Genomic DNA, 18,690 nt, shown 5'->3' on the forward strand with positions numbered 1-18,690 from the left:
TACCCAATTAGACAAGTGAGTTAACCTGACCGCAGATCTTGGCAATTTCCAGAGCACACAATCTGTGATTTAAGAGCTTCAGGACAAAGATTGCTTTTGATGAATTGAACCCAAGACACTAGTAACACAGAATCTTCTTTGCCTCCGACATCACAGAAGAAATCAGCCCGTCTCCCTAATTCCAATTCAATATGGCAGCATGACCAGATGCCCCTGACTGATCTCACTAGCCTCCATCACATGGACTCTAGCTCCGTTGTATTTAGGCCCAAACTTCAATCGGCTGGCTCCCTGCTGTCTGGTCCCGCCAGTGACCCTCACAACAAACCCTCCGCCTTTGCCCTTGCCATCCCCATACCCATTGTGGTTCTATCTCCGCCTGCTTCCTTTACCATGCAGCCCACAGCCCATGTTCTGTAGGAAGCCCGAATTCCCCCCGGCTCTCCCCACCTGAGCAGCCTCCCACAACTACTTGCCATCTATTGCACACTTTCTATGTGTATTTTGTCTCCAAAACGTACTCATACTCCTTAAGTTGGGACTTCTACACTGTTGCCTTTGTTCATCTACAAGTCTATGTTCCGAGGTGCCCGGGCTGCTCGTGACCGTGCCCTTCTGTCACCCGGCATTGCTCTGAAGTGTGGCCTATTCTACCCTGCACACTCACGAGCCACAGCAAGCAGGTGGACATCCGCTGACCCTGTGCAAGGAGGTTTGCTGAATGAAAACTAAGATTAGCTACCATCTGCTCTCTGAGGACCAACCCCCAAAGTGCCCAAGTCCCCAGGGTTTGTGGGTCGCAATTTAACCACCAGGACCCCTCCATATAGAGAGCTCCTTAAGAGGCAAAAGCACAACATCCATCAGTGTGACCAGGAGTTCAAACTGCTTCGAAGCCATGTGGGTGAGGGAAGCACTGAAGGTCACCCACTCATGTGGCAGGTTCAGGGAAGGCCTGGGCAACAGTTGGAGGGATGACAAGAGGCTTCTGGGTCACAGAAGCCAGGTTCTACAAAGGTTTTTCCACTTCCTCCCAAGGAAGATGGGCCAGGAGAAGGCTGGGAAAGGATGGATCAGCTACTGCCCTTAACTATGCGCTTCTAAAGCGACCACTACCCTCTCCTCCTTCCGGCTGGGCCGTCCCCAGGGGCCTCTTCTGGTTTCTAAGCCTCTAAAAGGCCAGCGTTTATTCTCAACTCAAGCTGAAGCGAGGCACCCTCAGGAGTCCCCCTCTCCTCAAGTGAAGGAAAATGTGGAGGTAGAAGTGGCCATACAAAGGGAGCTCGTGGGGCCCCAGGACCCAGCTCTCTTGGAGGGCCCAGATTCTGCATCCGAGGCACTGGCTCAGGTCTTCAGTCTGCTGAGGGAGTGGGAGTGGGAGAATGGATGGAGGATGAGCCTGGGGGGGAGGGAGGGGTCCAGGAAGAGAGGACCACCTGCCCTGCCTTCTACTGTCCAAGACTGGGTGGCTGCCAGGCCAGGGGTCCTGCAGGTCACCGTCTCCAGAAAGCCCCATAGGCTGAGATCCATCAGCTGCTGTTGCCTTAATCTGTGCCAAAGGCACTAGAAAAATCCAGAGCCGGAGAGCAGCCTTACACAGGGCCCCATCTCCTTCCAAGGCAAGAGACATGAGTCCACCTCAAGGGGCAGAGACAAGGCAGGGGGGACAGAGGGGGGCAGGTTTAATTTACATGATGGCCACACTGGACCTAGGCAGAAATAGAGAAGGGGGCTATAGCCCCAGGAGCCTTCACCCCACGGAGAACAATCCTCGCAGCCCCTTCCACGGAGCTCCCTAGGATGTTTAAGGGGCAAGGGGTGAAGAAGAGAAGTTGGAATAAGGCTGTCCCCATGTTTGGGGTAAGTCCATGGCCCAGGCCTAAAAAGCAAGTCTGCTGTCTGGGGGGCCCGTGGGGGCCGATCTGTGCCCCAGCTTCCAGCAGGAAGGTCCTAGAGGAAACCTTCCCGCCGGAATTGCTCCTGGAGAAGGTCCCGATACTGGTCAAAGCCCCCCTCGACCCGAGTGACACCTCCGCCTTCACACACCCACAGCTCCTGGCAGACCAGCCGGATGAACCGCTCGTCGTGGGACACAAGGATCACCCCGCCCTGCGGAGAAAAAAAGGGTAGGGGGGGTCAGCAGCAACTCTGTGCCAGCCAAAGGCATCCAAGGGGAAAAGGGGGTCCTGGGCCTCACCCTGAAGCTGTTGAGGGCTCGGCCTAAGGCCTCGATCGTCTCCATGTCCAGGTGATTCGTTGGCTCGTCCAGAATGTAGAAGTTGGGGCTACGAGAGAACCCCGAGAGGTTTGTGCCACCCAGGGAGGGGCAGGACACCCCCCAGCCTCGGCTCCCAGGGGCAGGAGGGGAAGGCCGGGGAAGGGAACGGGAGCGCGCAGCGCCGTCTCACCAGGGCATGGTCATCTGGGCGAAGGCCACTCGGCTCTTCTGCCCTCCAGACAGGCTTGCGACAGGGCGGATGGCCAGCTCCCCGGAGATGCCGTAGCGTCCCAACTGGTGGCGATACTCCTCCTCGGGTCGCCCTAGAACACGTCCCTCTCATCATGTGGGTCCCTGGCCAGGTTCGGGCCCCTCAAGCAGTGAGCACAGCTGTACCCACCCTTCCCCTCCCTTCCTCCTCCCCCCACACACCAGGGAACTTGCGAGCCAGCAGCTCCACGGCGCTGACGTTCAGGTCCAGCTGCTCCACGTGGTGCTGGCTGAAATAGCCGATCTTCAGGTTTCTGCAGGGGAGCAGCAAAGGGAGGGTGAGGACATGGCCATGCTGCCGGACCCCTGGGGTGGGTGTGGGGGGAGAGGTTGGTTACCTGTGGGCGTGCCTGATCCCCCGCACGGGCGCCAGGTCTCCCATCAACAGCTTAAGCATGGTTGACTTCCCTGCTCCGTTCTCCCCCACCTGTAAGACACGACCCTCAGTAGGGCTGAGGGGGAGGCCTGTCAGCCACCCCGAGGCCCAGCGGCAGCCCTGGCTTTCTTACCACACAGATGCGAGACTCGAGGTCTGCCGAGACGGAGAGCCGGCTGAAGATGGGGTGCTGAGGGTCGTAGTAGAAATCCACTTCATCGAGTTGCAGAACAGGGGGCGAGAACTTTTCAAACCCGTCCGGAAACCTGCCCAAGGCAAGACGATGAGGCCTCTGCCGGCCAGAGGCGGCAGCAGCCCAGCCCCTCCTTCTCGAGCCCAGATCCCCTGAATGAGGCACTTACTTCATCACCACCTCCACCTCCTTGTCCACAGGCTTCAGCTCCGGCCTGAGGGAAATAGGGAGATCTTGTGGGTGACTTTGGGTGGGATGCAGGAGGAGGAAGAGGACAGATCTGGGGCTTGGGGAGGAGTCAGACAGTGGGGGCCATATGGCTCTTGATACTCACAGCTTCTCCAGCAATTTGAGTTTACTCTGCACCTGGGAGGCTCTGTTGGCATTGTAGCGAAAGCGGTCGATGAAAACCTGAGGGACAGAGTGACCGGGGTGAGGATCCTGCCTTCCTTCCCCGCTCCCCGTGGGCTCCGGCCCCCTCCCCCCGCCGGCTCCTGGGCCCCGGGCACCCCCCGCCCCCACCTGGATGTGCTGGCGGTACTGCTGCTGGGCCTCATACTCGCGCTGCTGGCTCTTCAGCCGCTCCTGCTTGCTCTTGACGAAGGTCTCGAAGTCGCCGCGGTAACCGTCCAGCCGCTGGCTGTGCAGGTGAATGATGTCTGTGGCCACCGCATTCAAGAAGTTTCGGTCATGGGAAACAACCAAGATCGTTGAGGGCCAAGTCTGAGGGGTCACACGGAAAGGCACAACGTGGGGGGGGAGACCCCAGAAGTTCGAGACCAGATGACAACCCCCCTTCTCCTCATTTACCTGACCCCCCCAGCCCTACCCACCTGCAGATAATTCTCCAGCCACAAGATAGCACGCACGTCCAACATGTTGGTGGGCTCTGAAGAGGAAGAAGAAACAAGCTGGAGAACCCATGGTCCTTCCCAGTCCCACCCCACTGCAAGTCATCAGGCTCAGGACCCCTGTCCCCCCTTTCGTGCCCAGGCTTCCCAAGGACTCACCATCCAAGAGGAGCAGATCTGGCCTAAAGAAAAAAGGAGGGACACCATCACACAGTCTCTTTGGCTGCCCCATTTCCTTCCCATGCTCTCACAAAGCCACTGAGTGCACCCTCCTGAGCCCCATGGACTCACCGGGCAAAGAGGGCCCTGGCCAGGGCCAGCCGCATCCTCCAGCCACCAGAGAACTCCCTGCAGAGAGAGAGAGACACCCAGACTCAAGGGTGGTGTGGGCCACATTCAACAAGCAGAGCCGGTGGGAAGAGGGGCCCAAGGGCTGGCGGGGTGGGGGACACTCACCGCGTGGGCTGCTGTTGCATCTTCGCATTAAAACCAAGGCCAGCAAGAATAACGGATGCCCTGGAAAGAGAGACAGAGGGCAAGTGAAAGAGGGGGCAGAGAGGAATGGAGGAGGCAGAAAGGCACCACAGGGGAGTCCGAGTACCTGGCGGGGGCTTTGTCAGCCTCAATCTCTTCAAGCTTGGCGTAGATCTCGGCAAGCTGTGCAGCCTCCGGGCCCTCCGCTCTGGGGGGAAAGGCAATTAGTTGGGAGGAGACAGCGTACGGGCTACCTGCTGGCACTCGGTCGCCTGTGGTGGCGTAGAGAATCTGGGGAGGGGGGAGGTCCCGCCTCTATCAGGGGACCATGAGGGTCAGCTCTGGGGTGGGGGTTCTCACCGGCCTGCTGCGATCTGGGCGCTGAGCTCCCGCTCCCGCTGCAGCAGCCCTTCTCGGAAGGTGTCACTCTCCAGCACACTCTGCAAGGCTGGCGTGTCATCCCCTGCCACCTCCTGCTCCACATGGAGAAGGGAAATGTGGGCCGGGACTCGAAGACTCCGTGTCGCCAGCATCTTCAGTAACGTCGTCTTGCCCAGCCCATTCCGTCCCACTAGTCCGTAGCGTCGGCCCCATGCAAGGTTTACGTCTGCGCCCGTCAAGAGGACCCTGGTGGAGGAGGGAAGACGAGGAGCCTCAAGAATTGAGAGGAAGGGGAGAACGGGCCGAGTCTCCAGAAAGGGCCCTGCATCTGCCCCCCGGTTCTAGGCATCCGAAACAAGCCCTCACCGCTCGCCAAAAGAGACATCAAAGTTCTCGATCCGCACATCGTACGACTTGTTCTTGCCAGAGGACTCCAGCCGGCTCTCCTTCTTGCTCCCTGCTTGGCTTGCCGAAGCCTCCTCCAGGACCCTAGGAAGGTGGAACAGGGAGTCACTTACAGTCCCCCTCGAGCCTTGCCCTCCACCAGCCTGCCCGCCCCACCCCCAGGCTCACGGAGGGCCGGCTGTCTTGAGGGTGTCCTTCTCAGTTCGCTTCTCCTGCTTCGCCTTAAGCCGAGCCTCAGCCTTCTCCAGCTTCTTTGCATTCACTGTCTGTGGCCGAGAGACAAACAGGGTCGTGCCTCGGGTGCCCGTTGGGGCAAGGTGCCCAGGGCACCCCGGCGGTGAATGTTTCCCACCAGAATGAGGAGCACAGTGCGGGCCTGAGAGGCTCCCAAGCGGTATTCTGGGATACAGAGGTTCCCCCTCCCCCCGGGAAGAAACCAAAGCCACCCTCTACGAGTCCCTGCCCTCCTCACCGAAGACTGGTCCCTCTTCATCAGGGCTGGAAGCTTATCGCCATAATCTAGAAACAAGGCAGACAGTCGCCTTCGCCTCACGCTTAAAACAGTCTCTGCCTCCCACGTTCCCTGACCCTAATCTGTCCTAGCCCCACTCCCCCCACGCAAAGTCAACCACCTTAAAGGGGAGAAAGGACACAAGGGCAGGGGGACCCCGAGGGCATGACCAGAGGGGGCCCAGTGGGGCAGGCGTGGCCTCCCGAACAGACCGAGAGCGGGCACGGAGAGCAAGGTTTCCGGGCTGGTGGCAAGCCCGGGACTGAGGGAGGGTGGGAGGCCGGGGAAGAGCCGGGCACGCCCTGCGCTCACCGTAACTTTCGGTCATCTTAGACAACTGGATGGGGGCGTCCAGCAGCACCTGGCTGTTTCCTGGGCTCTGTGGCTCTGCCCTGGGGAGGAGGAGAGGGGTTGGCTGGTAAGAGGCACCAGACGGCCGAGGCTGGCGGACCTTGCCCCGATGCTCGGCGGCGCTGCAGTGGCTGCTTCGGGGAAAGCCTCCAACCCTCCCGGAGCAGGTGCACGGCGAGCGGCCACCTCGCCAAGGGCCCGACTGGCTCCGGCAAAGGGGCTCTCTGAGGCCTCTGGCCTACGCGCGGCCACAAAGGCAGAAGCGACGAGGGACGTGAAGGTGAAGGAGGAGGGTTTAAGCCGAGCAAGGCGCGACCTCAAGAGGAGAGGAGATTCCTGGAGGGGGCCCTTGAAGGACAGGGAGGGGTGTCCTGGACCCCCCCCAGTCACTCACCCGAGCTCGGGCCCTGAGCCTCCCTTTACCCGCCCGCGCTCCCTCCCAGCGCTGGACCCTGGGACCTCAGCTGCCGCTTCTCCCCCTGGGGCTGCCTGTTCTCCTGGGGAAGGGGGTGGGGAACGTCTCTGGGAGCAGAATGAGGCCCTTGGCGGGGCCTCCCCCCCCCCTGCCGAGGGGGCCCTCGACCTGGCCCCCCTGGCTCAGTTTCCCCGTTAGTCACAGAGTGGAGCGGCCACAGCCCGGAGCCCCGAGCCCCGCCCACAGCCCGGAGCCCCGAGCCCCGCCCAGGCCCAATGCCGAGGACTAAAGGGTCTCCGGGATCTCCATCTGCAAAGCCACGTGATGCCCTCCCCCCCCCCAGGCAGGGCGGGATCAGGGGAAGCAGCGCCGTGCCCTCCCTCTGGGGCTTCTGGCCCCCAGGCCCCCCGACTCCCCCAGAGGGGCCCCTGCCCCTCCTCCTCCTCCCTCCCAGCCCGGGGCATCCGGGGCCTCCTTTGGAAGGGGACCGGCGGCTCTGCCTCCCCTCCCCTCCCCCGCCTCGGTCTCCCCGGCAGGGACGCACAGGCGCAGCGTGTTGAACATGCGCTGGCACACGGCCCGGATGCCCGCGCCATCCTTGCTGTCCCCGGACACCTCCTGCAGCAGCTCCCCCACGGCCTCCACCAGGTCGTCCACGGACTCGAAGTCGGCGCTGCCGCTGTGCAGGACGCCTGCGGACGGAGAGCGCGGGGTCAGGCGGGCCGGGCCGGGCCCCCCCCGGGCCCTCGCAGCCTCTCCGCCCGGCCCCCGCTCACCTGTCACGTAGTCAAACACCTGTCCGTCGATCTCCGGGAACTCGCTCCTCAGGATGTCGGCGCACTCCCAATTTCCCCGGGCCCGTCTGCCAGGCGCCCGGGACGCCGACGCCCCAAACACCGCCCGGCCCCGCCCCTTCAGGTCGCTCGCGCGCAAGCGCCGTGCGGGTCCCGAACAGCCGGCGACCCACAAGACCCGCCTCTTCGCCGCTTCCCCGCCTCGCGCCAGACTGTGCGCAGGCGCCGTGAGGCCGCCGACACGCTTCCGTTCCGCCCCTTCCGACTTTTCCGAGGCCCTCGCAGATGTTCGTGCGCAGGCGCCATACGGTCGCTGACACGCAGTCCTCTCCCTCTATCCTGCGTCCCCCCGCGGCGCTTCGACGTTCCTCCCCGAACGTCACTCGAAGGCGCCGGGGCAAGATCCTCGTGACAGGCCAGGCCCCGCCTTCGCCTTACTGAAGTCAGCTGATCTCTGCCCCGCCCTTCTCCCCCGCCCAGGCGCCCCCTCCTCCCTCGCCCTCTCCGTGTCCTAACGCGCAGGCGCCGGCGGTGTCGCAAGGGAGCTAGAAGAACGATTACCCGACCGGGGTTAAGGGCCGGGATGAAATCGGCTAAAAGTAGCCCCCCCACTTCCCAGCATTCTCCGGGCAGGTTTAGCCACGTGAGTCGCGCAGATGCCTCCTGGGACTTGTAGTCCTAGAGCGGGCACTGGACCGGCAGGTAGCCCAAGGTCAGGAAGGGAGGGAGGGGCCCCGGCCCGGCCCGGCCGGCCCCCTAAAGAGGCAGGGGATGCCCCCGGCCGGTCCTCCCGTGGCGAAGTCGGGCCGGAGAGGAATGCATGCCGGCGGAGAGCCGGCCCCAGAAGCGAACGGGCTGTCGAGGCGGCGGCCGGGGGCCTGGAGGGAGAGCTCGGGGCGAATGAGGCCGAAGAGGTCACGCGAGAAGTTGGAGCTGTAGCTAAAAATATAAAGCGACTCCCCCAACACCCCGGGCGGGGGAGGGAGCGGCCCAGCCGGGCCGAGGCAGAAATGGGACACTTCCCCCTCCCCCCACCGGATCCCACTCCGCCCCCTAGATCTGTGTCCTCTCCGGAAGCTCTCCCTCGCCAGTCCGCAAAGCCCAAAGAACGGAGTCACGTGGCCAGCTGCTCTTTCCCCTCCCCCTCCCCCGAAGAGCCCAGACCGGCAGATGAGGCCCGGGTGTTCTTTGCCCTTTAGGCCTGGGCCAGCCTGTCACCGGTTAGGGCGTTTTCCCTCCGGACAGTGAGAAGGGCGGCTGACTCAAGGCAGAGGGCTGACGCTCTGGAACCTCCCAGGCAGCCCCCTTTCTCCATAACTCCCGGAGAGACAATGGGCTCGGGCGTCCGCTCTACAGAATTTATTGGGTTGATAACTGGACAAGTCACACGTGTACAAAATGGAGCTCACACTATCCCAAAGCAGGGGGCTGAGGGCAGGAAGGGGTGGGAGGCAGTTACTGGCCTTTCAGGGAGGTGCAGAGGCTAAGGGGCTCTGGCAGCCCATGCCCCTCCCCCCACCCCGGGGAGAGGGTCAGAGGCATGGCCACCCAAGAGACCCTGGCCTGGCTTTGGTCACAAAACTCAAACAGAGCCCAGAGCTGGGCTGGGACGGACAAAAATGAGGGCTGAGGGAGGTCAGGGGCGCTGAGGGCCCGGGGGCCCCGGGGGCCGCTCTGCTCGTCCCCCTCCCCCCGTGGTAGGGTCGGTCCAGACCTAGTCTAGGGGCTTGTGCAGGGGGTGTGCAGCGATGCGGGAAAGAGGAGACACCAACGGGAAGGAGTTGGGGCGGACAGCCCAGCCTGGCTCCTCCCAGGGGGCACCTGGGTTGGTAAAGATTTGTGAGACCCCGGCCGGGCAGCTAGCAGCGGGTTTCGTAGATACCACTGCGGCCGATGTAGCGCACCCATTTGATGACATCGTGGTCGCTGTAGTTCAGCTTGGGTTCAAACACCTTTAAGTATCGCACCTTCAGGCCAGAGGGTGCAAACGGTACCTGCAGAGCACAAAGAGGGTGAGGGGACTTGCCTCTCCACTCCAGCACCCCCCAGAGGAAGGCGGGCCATCCTCCCTCCCTCCCGAGGCGCCCCAATCTGCCTGGACTCTGCAGTGCTCTCCCTTCAAGGCTCGGTCCCAGAGCCACCTCCAGGAAGCTTTCCTTGATAAGTCCAACTCTTAGGCTTCCCACCCTTGGGTTCCATCACGTGCACTCTGTGGTCTCCCCCACTCCTCCAGCGACTGTAAATCCCTTGAGATCAGACTATGGACATTTCTGTGCAACACCGAGTTTCCAGCACATAGTGAGAAGAGGGAGGCAGATCTGGGACCTCGGCACAGTCCTAATAAATGACCCTCCTCCTTACCCACATGGGCCTCGTGACCTCACCAGGCTCGGAGGAAGGGTGCAAGAGGAGCTTAGCAAAGGTTTCGGGCACCCAGACCAAAAGTATTTTCACCCACTTTTCTCCAGAGCCTAGCTGCAGAGGTTCAAGGGTGACTAAACTCTTCAAAGTTCATGAGCAGAGAGGTTGGGAAGATCCCAACTTGCACTGCAGTTGGCAACGGAGTTAGAAATGGCTGGCGAGGGAAGTCAGGGGACTGCCCGGTGCCCAGGGGGCACTGGCTTCTAAAATATTAAGGCCACGTGACATGACACAAAACTTGAGTCCGGGTGACAACGGGAATTAGGCTTCAAGTTTGGGTTTTGCTCTCCCATTTCTCCTCTCTCTGCATGTTCTTGTAGTCTACGTCCCGCCCCAGGCTCCAGCCTCCTGGGTCCTGTCTGGTCCCACCTCTTCCTACAACCGGCTTTAGGGGAGCCTGGGCTACTTGAGGTCACTTCTAGGGATCATGCAGCCCCAGAGGCTTCCTAAGGATCTCACCTCAAAGTTCATGGAGATGGGAGGCCGGGCCCACTTCTTCTTGTCGTTGGTCGGTAGCAGCTCAATCTCTGCGCTGATCTGTGATTCCTTCATCCCCGCCATGCGCTTGATCCTAAGGGGGTACAGGCAGAGGTGGCTGCTTTGTCGCCACACTCCAGAGGGGCCTCCAGGGGCTGGGGGCCGGAGCTAAGGCCAGAGGAGACAAGGAGGTTTGGAAGGCCAGCTCCAGCCTCTGGGGAATTCTATGCTTCCTCTCTTTGGGCCACAACTGGAGGAGACCCGGCAGCAAAGGAGGGGAACGGAGGGGGGCACTCTGGTGCTGGAGTTCCGGGGAAGTACGCAGCCTCTGCCCCGACCCCATCACTCACTTCCACACGATGGCGTTCTCACTGGCCTTGTACTTGGCTTTTCCTTTCATGCAGATCACTTGGACCCCACTTGTATTCAGCGGTGTTGGGATCCGGACCTAGGAGTCACGAGCCGGTCACCAAGCGCCCCACATTGGCACAATTGCTCCCTTCTCCCCACCTCCCTCTCAGGCCCCTTCCCGCACCTCAATTTTCTGGGCCAACAAGGAAGGCTTGAAGTTGGACTTAATGACAACTTTGACCTCCAGTTTGGTCCGTCCCACCTCCCGCACCAGGGGGATCACCCGGAAGGGAAGGATGATGTCCTTGGTGGTCCGGTACCTGTGGAAAGAAAAGCAGGAGAGTCAAGGAGCTGGGAACTCCCCAGTCTGACCCCGAGGCCCGGGGGCTCCCCAGCCTGCCCTGGGCCCACTTGCCTCATAAGCTCGAACTCTCCATCAGGGGGGATGAAGCTGATGCTCCGTTCAGAGTCAAACTTGCTGAGTCGCACACACTGGTGGAAGGTGCAGTCGTCGATGGCGATGGACTGCTTCCCACTGTGGGCAAAAGCGAAGGTGTGAGCGGGAACCCCAAGGGAAGAAGGGGCCTTTGGAACTGGGCCGGCTCAATGGTGGGGAGCCTGACCAAGAACCCAGGCTGTCCCATGGCCCCAGCGTGGGATAGAGAGGAACGCTTGGCCCTGGGGCCTGACACCGAGGGCATGGTCCACGTCTCCCCTCCTCCCCGGCACCTCTGCCCACCTCTTGCCCGTCTCATCGGCGGTGCCCTTGCCCTGCTTCTCAATGACAATCTTGTCGTTCATCCCGAACTTGCACTCGGGCATGCCGCTCAAATAGCTCTTCATGACTACCCGGCCAGACACGTGGGCGCTCAGCACCTGCCCTGGGGAAGGGAGGCCAGAGTCAGGCTTGTCCCGCGAGGAGGGGCCGCCCGGCCTCGCCCCGGGGCTCGCCCTCTCACCTTGAGGAGACATGAGCAGGTTGACGCTCTCAAGCACGTCCAGGAAGAGCTCGTTCCGACGATACTTGATGCCCTCGCGCCGCCAACCGATCTGCCCCGTCACCTGGCTGGTGATCTGGGACTGCTCTTCCTTTGTCTAGGAAGAGGGAGCAGGGAGGAGTCACAGGAAGCTCGCCAGCAGCTCCCGCTCCAACCCTCCCATGTCCCCCTAGAATCTTCCCCACCCAGCCTCCCAGACGCAGGGAAGGAAACCGAGGCACCGGCCTACCTACCTGATGCTGAGGAAGGGCCACAAGGAAGAAGGGAGCCGGGGGAGAATCAGCACCGGAACAGAGGAAGAGAAGGGGAAGCGCAGCAGGTGAGATCCAGGCTCCAGAGGGACCCCCATCCGTGGAGCCCTGCACCATCCGCTCACCCACCCCTGGGGGCCCCACACCAAGTCCCAGGAAAGAACTCGGGGATAAATAAAGGGACTCCCCCACCCAAAGGGCTGCACTTTCTCGTCCCCTCCCCCACTGGAGCTAAATTCCCAGAGCCGGCTGATCTCAGAAGCTGGCCCAGCCCAGCCCCCCCCCAATCAGGGCGTGCAACAGCCTGGCCAGGAAGATGTGCCCGGCTCTGGTACCTGGCTCTTGATGCCCTGCTGAGTGATGAACGTTTTCAGAGCTCCTGTCTCCGAGTTCTGGGGGTAGCCAAAGTCCAGGATCTCTGCAGGGGGAGAGAGCCATTAGTTGGGTGCTGTGCTGGGCCTGGGAGAGGGATCTAAAGGCCGACATCCAGACTCCACCCTGCAGTGAAGGGACGTGACTGGGCTCTCCGGGACGTCCCCACACCAAGGCCCGGGGCCTGCCTCCCCAGAAGGCCTGGCTCCTGCTCCGGGGGATCTGGCTGGGCTGCCAGGGCCCCTCACCATCCAGCAGCTCATAGATGAGCACAAAGTTGTTCTTGATATTCTCCTCGCTGATCTTGCCAAAGTAAGCGGCCATGACGTCGCACATCTTATAGAGGAACTCGAAGACCATGGCGGCGTTGACATTTTGCTTGGTGACAGCTGCCAGCCAGATGTTGGAGCGCTTGACGTGGAAGAAGCTGGTGCGGGCAATGTTGGTGACGGGGGAGCGCACCTGCTGCCGGGCGTGGATCACGTTGACGCGGAAGGCGTCCACAGCGTTCCGCCTAGAGGGGGAACCCACGAGCCGTTCAGGGCCCAGGCGAGCGCCCCGACGAGGTGACGCTCCCAGCCGTCACCAGCCCCCGGGCCCTCCCTGAGAGGAGCAGCCTCCCTTCTCGCCTGGGTCAGGCTGAAAAGACATGGGATGACCAGCTGCCAGACTCTGAGCAGGCCTAAGAGGAAGGGACCGACTGCCAGGCCTGCGCCCGAGTGCCCTCCCTCGGGAAATGGGCCTTCAGCCGCCCGAGGACCCGGCTGAAGGCCCAATGGCTGCAGCCGCTCCAAACGCCCCCCCTGCCAGCCGGCCCCCCTCTTGGGGGGAGGGGGAGTGGAAGTGCTCGAGCAGGATCAGATTCCTGAGCCAGTGGGGGGAGGGGGAAGAGGGAGGTTCCGGGCAAGTCGCCCCGTGCCCACCTATGCCAAGGGCCGCAGCTGGCAGGCCGCTTACCTATTGCTACGGCAGCCAATGAGATGGGATGAGAAAAATGATGCCAGCGAGGAGAATAGTGACAGCAACAAGAGAAAGGGTTAGACAGACACATGGACACACGGACACACAGACAGAGGAGGCCCACGGCAGGCTCCAGCCGAGGCCTGGGGCGACAGAGAGAAGAGGAGGCCTGGCGAAGCCTCGGCATGCAGCGGGCAGCGAGTCCGTCGGGGCGGGCAACGCGGAGGCTCCTCCGCAGCCCCCCACCCCTGCCCAGCAGCTGTGGCCCCTCAGCACGGCTCACAGGGTGCCCAGGCCAGAGAAGGCGCCAGCTCAGAGCTCCCAAGCGGACGGGGCAAGAAGCAGCCAAGCTGTCTGCTGGGGGTCCCTCTGAGGGGCCCAGGGTCCTCTGGGCCGAGCGTCGGCCTCGTTTGCAGAGTGCAAAAGACCAGGCCTGGGAGCCCAACTCCAGGGCTCCTTCCTCGCCACTCGCTGCCTGAGTGACCCCTCCGTGGGCAGGGATGGCCCTTGTGTCCCTGCCCCTTCTGGGGCCGGCCTGGAGGCTCTGGCCAAGCGGTGGAAGCGCACGGTGGGGGTCCTGGCAGTCCCGACCTGGCCATTCCCAGAGCAGCCGGAGCAGCGGGCCCGGGCCCAAGCTCCATGCTTTCTGAGCCCTCCGGCCTGGCCGACTCTCAGGGGGGCGCCGGCCTCTGCATGCACAGACCACCAGGGGCACTCACCCGATGTCATCTCGGTAGACCCGGGAGATGAGCACCTCCCCCTTGTGGTTGTAGATGAAAAGTCCTCCGATCATGGTGGCCACTCAGTCTCCTCTGCCCATGGCTCTGAGAACAGACCTGGGGGAGGCGATGGGAAGGTGAGGCCGGGCGCCGGCTCCAGGCCCCCACGGGCTCCACTCGGCTGCGGGCACCAGGGCCAAGGGGCGAGTGCCCGGAAGGCCTTACCCCCAGCCAGAGACAGGCAGCGTAGCCAGGAGGAGCCAAAGCAACTCCCACTGTCGGTCCGGGTGTGTGTGTGTGTGGGGGGTGGGGGGGGGGGGGGGGGGGGGGTGTCAGAGACTCTAGAGGCCGGGCCGGACACTTCCCCTTCCCCAGCCTCTGTCACACAGGGGGTGCTCCTCGGCCCACAGGAGACGGGTGGCCAGCACCCCCCGGCCTCAGTCACTGACTGGGCCCTGAGGCAGAGGGCCAAAGGGGCCAGGCCGGCCCCCCACCCAGCCCCGGCCCCTCCTGGCCCCCGTTTCAAGGCTTCCCCTTTGTCCAAGAGCCGGCTGCCAAAAGCACCTCCCCCTGCAGGCCCAGCTGGGCCGTGGGAGGGCGGCCCAGGCCCGCCAGGAGTGGGCAGGGCAGATTAGAGTGGCCTCGAGGTAACGCCCCAAACCCGGCAGCAGCTTAAGCAGCTTATGAGAACCAGGAGCAGAACCGGCAGTTCCCGGTTTCTAGGGGGGAGCAATGTCCAGCGCGGAGCACAAGGCCCTGGCCCGACCCCTGGGGGCTCAGCCGGGGCCCAGAGCGTCCAGGCCCCACGCTGCCGGCTGCCAGACCTCAGGCTAGCCCTCTCCTTGGGCCTCAGTTTCTCAACCTGTAAAATGGGAAGGCTGAATGGGCCTGTAATCCATAAAGCCTTTTTCCAGCCTAAAGTGCTTTGATTTGTTGTCCGGTTTCTGGGTTCCTGGGGCTTCCAAGAGGGGGCAATGATGCCAGTTTAAGGAAGGGCCTCTCCTCCTCCAGGATTAAGCCTGCATGGGTTACTCTCCCCTCCCCTAAGAGCTCAGCAGTTTTTCCAAACCGGGCTTCTCAGAGGGCTCCTGCAGGGCTTGTGACTCCCCATGAAAAAGGGACTCGGGGGAGGCGGAGGATGAGGGCCGGAGGTCGGGGGGCAGCTCTGGGCCCAGCATCACGGGGGGGGGGAAGGGAACCCCGAGAGCTTCCTTAAGGGAGAGTGAGACTGATAGATTGGGAAAGGCCCGACACTGGCAGATTTTGAATGGGGTGGGGGAGGGGGAGGCCTGGAGGAAGTTCCTCTCTAGAAAAAGGACAGGAGATGTTTCTTGGAAATCCGGAAGGGTGGGAGTGGATCCCCCAGAGCACAACTCAGGGCGAGGGGAGGGCAGGGTCCTTGTCTGCAGAGGAAGGGGACCCCTGCACCGCGGGCCAAGGGGAAGGAGGGGGGTCCTGCAGGGAGGAAAAAACTGAAGAGGGTCCTGGTGGGAGAAGCCGGACTGAGAAAGGCGAAGGGGGAAGGAAGGGGTGGGTGAGCCCAAGCAGGCAGAGGGGAGAGGAGCTTCCCCTAGAGCCCAAGGGCGGGAGGTCTCACCGCCCCTTCTCCTGAGGAGGGGTGGGGGCTGGCCCCAGGGCTGGGCTGGGAGCTGGGAAGGAAGAAGGCCTAACTGCAGTCTAGATGGGGAGGAGGGAGGTTCTTCAGGGATGAAGGGGATCCCAGCTGACCAGAGCAAGCCTTTGGTCCTGGAAAGATCAGTGGGAGCCCGGAATTGTGGCACGGGGGGTGGGCAGCGGCGAACACAGCAGGTGGACGGAAGCCCAGGCGAGGGTCTGGGCCTGGGAGGGGCACACGGAGGGTTTCTCCCAGTGGGGACGGGGCCGTGTCCAGGTGACATCTCCTCTGGAAAAGGGTTATCAGCTGGGCTGTGGGGGTGGGGCAGCCCCTTCTGGGGGAGGCCTGGGCAAAGGGCCAGGAAAGGGTCACTGGCTCCGGGGCGAGAGGAGTGGGCCAGGAAACAAGAGACAATGAAGGACGGGGGAGGGAGGGCAGGGTCCTTCCCCCTTCCCCTGGGCTCCCGGGGAATGGGCAGTCCCAGCCTCAGTCCCCCGGGGTCAGCCCGGGGCTGGCACTATGCCACGGGGCTGGGGTCTCCCGCAGGGCTCGGGCTTTCTAGCTGGAGGCTTATTTCCTCATTTCAGCCAAGGAGAAACCTCCATCCCAGAGGGGAAATGGCTGAGCCCCGCTCCTTGCTCTAGGAGGCAGCCTGGCCCCGGCCGGCACCCCGGGGAGCTGTCCTGGGGGTCGGGCAGTTGCCAGGCTCCGAGCCTCGGGGGTGTGGGTGGAGCAGGGCGGGGGAGGGGAGCTTATCATTTGGGGAGGGTTTGCACTGTCCCTCTCCAGGGGTCTCGTGGGGGGAGGCGGGGTCGTCCTTGAGGTCACGGAAGGGGCCGAGCCGGGGCCGGCACAGCTGGGGGTCGGGGGACAACGGCAGCTCAAGCTCCGGGGCCTCGGTGGGTGATCCTGCCCTAGGGGGTCAGCCGAGGTCTTGGGGGGTCCCGGAGAGCCGGGGGGGGAGGGGGTCCGGGATCCGTGCGGGGGGGAAGGGGTCAGCCTCGGTCCCGGAGAGGAGGCCGGGGGGCCCCGAGGTGGGGTCTCGGGGAGGGGGTCCGGGCCTGCCTCCCCACCCCCGCCCCCGCCGCGCCCCGAGGCATCCATTGATCGCCGCGGCGCTCGGTGCCCGCCTCCCGCGCCCCAGCTCACCAGGCGCCGCCGCGACCCGTCCGTCCGTCGGTCGTTCGGTCAGTCGGTCCGTGCGAGGTCCGGCTGCGCCGCCGCCACAGCCGCCGCCGCCGCCGCTCCCAAGATGTCCGCCCGCCCCCCGCCCGCGGCCTCAGCTTTCACCGCAGTGCCGGCTCCGCCCCGGTCTGCCTGCCCCGCCCGGCTGGGTCCACTGCGCACGCGCGCCGGCTCTCCTCGGACTACCACTCCCGACGGGCCCCTAGGCGCCGGCGCCGGACATGCGCAGATCGTGCCGCACTACCCTCCCAGCAGGCTCGGCCCTTCTCTCCGCGACTTCGCTTCCCTCGGGGAGTCTCCCAGCATGCTTCCCTCCGTTTCCTCGCGGAGCTCGCTGGGAAATGTAGTCGGCGTGTGTGCCTCTGCCTAACTCTTCTGGGAACCTGGATTCAGAGCCGGAAAGAGCTTTGGAGGTCATAGGTCCCGGGCTCAGAGCCAGAACGGCCACCTAAGTCCCGCCCGCCATTTTACAGAAGAGGAAACTGAGGCACAGGAAGCCGAAATGCCTGCCATCTAGTGGGTGCTTAATAAAATGCTTGCTGACGGCCCAAGGTCTCTCAGGAAGCTCGAGGCAGAATCCGAACCCATCTCCTGGGGCTCATCACCGAGGGCCAGCCTTCTCTCGCTGCCTGTTCGGCCCCTGCGGCCAGGGCAGCGCCCGGTCCCGAAAGGGCCGCGGTCCGGGACCGCACTGCCCGCGGCGCGCTTGGGGCCTGTCCGAGCTTGTGCCCCGGGCGGTCCTCCGGCCCTGCCGGGCTGGCTCGGGCGCCCCCTGATGACTCCGCGTTTCCGAGGCGCCGCTTCCGGGGGCGCAGGGGTGTGGGGCGGGGAGACCCCCCGGGCCCCAGGGAGCCAATGGGCGGGGTGAAGGACGGCCCCCCTCTCCGGGCCGGGGCCCCTGCCGGCCGAGGCCGGCACCGCACGGAGCGGAAGCCTCCCGAGGGCAGCACCGGCCCTTTCGGGCCCCCGGACCTGGGGGGGCGCCCAGGCTGGCTGCCCGTTCTTCCTATCCCGACCCTCCCCCCGGGCCCCGAAGCTGCCCTCGAAACCCCGCCTTTGCTCAGTTAGCAGCGCCAGCGGTTGAGCCCCCCCTGATCGGGAGCATTGGCCGGGCACCGGGGATCTGTGCGCCCCCGGAGCCTCCGGTCTGAGGGGCGGAGGACGGGGAGCTGGGGGGGAGGGGCGCCCGGCCCGAGTTCCACCGTGACCCCAGACGCTTCTTTCCCCCCCGCCAAAGCCCAGGGCAGGCCGGGATCCCCGGAGGGGCGGGCCGGCACACCGCGGGCCTCAATTGTTTTTGCCCCCCACATCCTGGCTCCCAAGGGGTGGGGAAAGGGGCGGATCAGGGGGGGAGGGCAGGGGACGCTCGGCGGCCAGAGTCCTTCTTGCCTCACAGAGGGAAGAACTGGGGAAGGGGCCAGGAAGTGTGAAGGCCAGGGGGGCCTGGCTCGGCGGCCACAGGGAGCCTCGGGGGAGGTTTGAGCGGAGCAGCCGCGGCTGGGGACTGGCGGGGAGACCAAGGGGCGGGCGGCGGGGCCTGGGCCCGAGGGCAGAGGAAGCCCGGGCTCACAGAGCCCGCCCATCTCCCGACGAGCCCGGGGGCAGAGAGGGCTGAGCGAGGATCCCGGACCGTTCCCTACCCCTGGGCTAGCCCAGGGAGAGCCCCGCTTTGCGTGGGGGAGACAGGAGGAGGAGGCGCCTTCTGGCCAAACCTCCCAACCCGCCCCGAGCCTCTCTTCCTGCTGGGCCGGCCCGGCCCAAACCTGCCCCGGCCAGAGGCAGCCTCGGCCCGGCTCGGGCCGTTTCCGGCCGGGTTCCTCTCCGTTGGTCCGGGAGCTCTGTCAGGCCGGGGCCCCTCTGGGGGCCTTTCCTCCCGAAAATTCGGGGGAGGCGCCCACGCGAGCCCGCCCCGCCCCCAAAGCACAGAGCGCCGCTCCTCGCACCCTTCTTAGCGCCACGCCATTTTGTCCTTCCCGCTGGGCCGGGAATGCCTCCAGCTTAGGGGGCCGAGTGTCTGCGGGCACCCCCGCCCCCCCCACGGGTTCTGGTCCGCCCTGGCGCCGCTTTATTTATAGGGATGGATCCCGGGCCCGGGCATTTAT

General features: G+C 64.1%; 2 protein-coding genes across 3 annotated transcripts; both read right to left on the reverse strand.

The window, feature by feature from the left end:
* Positions 1 to 1,665: 1,665 nt before the first annotated feature.
* On the reverse strand, positions 1,666 to 4,842 carry ABCF3 (ATP binding cassette subfamily F member 3). Its single transcript, XM_023503844.1, has 15 exons — positions 4,757 to 4,842; positions 4,510 to 4,611; positions 4,365 to 4,424; positions 4,200 to 4,256; positions 4,068 to 4,090; positions 3,891 to 3,946; positions 3,580 to 3,780; positions 3,392 to 3,468; positions 3,227 to 3,271; positions 2,998 to 3,130; positions 2,827 to 2,915; positions 2,651 to 2,742; positions 2,409 to 2,541; positions 2,198 to 2,285; positions 1,666 to 2,109 (listed from the first exon to the last, which is right to left on the reverse strand). The coding sequence occupies exons 1-15, from the start codon at positions 4,840 to 4,842 to the stop codon at positions 1,951 to 1,953; spliced, it is 1,401 nt and encodes a 466-aa protein (XP_023359612.1). The 3' UTR covers positions 1,666 to 1,950.
* Positions 4,843 to 8,583: 3,741 nt separating this feature from the next.
* Positions 8,584 to 16,739, reverse strand: AP2M1 (adaptor related protein complex 2 subunit mu 1). Of its 2 annotated transcripts, XM_031968115.1 has the most exons (13): positions 16,553 to 16,739; positions 13,789 to 13,905; positions 13,067 to 13,072; positions 12,358 to 12,623; positions 12,073 to 12,155; positions 11,720 to 11,725; positions 11,448 to 11,583; positions 11,228 to 11,369; positions 10,904 to 11,023; positions 10,673 to 10,808; positions 10,488 to 10,585; positions 10,120 to 10,231; positions 8,584 to 9,233 (listed from the first exon to the last, which is right to left on the reverse strand). In XM_031968115.1, the coding sequence occupies exons 2-13, from the start codon at positions 13,860 to 13,862 to the stop codon at positions 9,099 to 9,101; spliced, it is 1,314 nt and encodes a 437-aa protein (XP_031823975.1). In that variant the 5' UTR covers positions 13,863 to 13,905; positions 16,553 to 16,739; the 3' UTR covers positions 8,584 to 9,098. The 2 variants fall into 2 exon arrangements, with proteins under 2 accessions (XP_031823975.1, XP_031823976.1); XM_031968116.1 differs by lacking the exon at positions 13,067 to 13,072.
* Positions 16,740 to 18,690: the final 1,951 nt, after the last annotated feature.

Source organism: Sarcophilus harrisii, chromosome 4 (assembly GCF_902635505.1).
Source record: "Sarcophilus harrisii chromosome 4, mSarHar1.11, whole genome shotgun sequence".
In the NCBI taxonomy this organism is placed as follows: domain Eukaryota; kingdom Metazoa; phylum Chordata; class Mammalia; order Dasyuromorphia; family Dasyuridae; genus Sarcophilus; species Sarcophilus harrisii.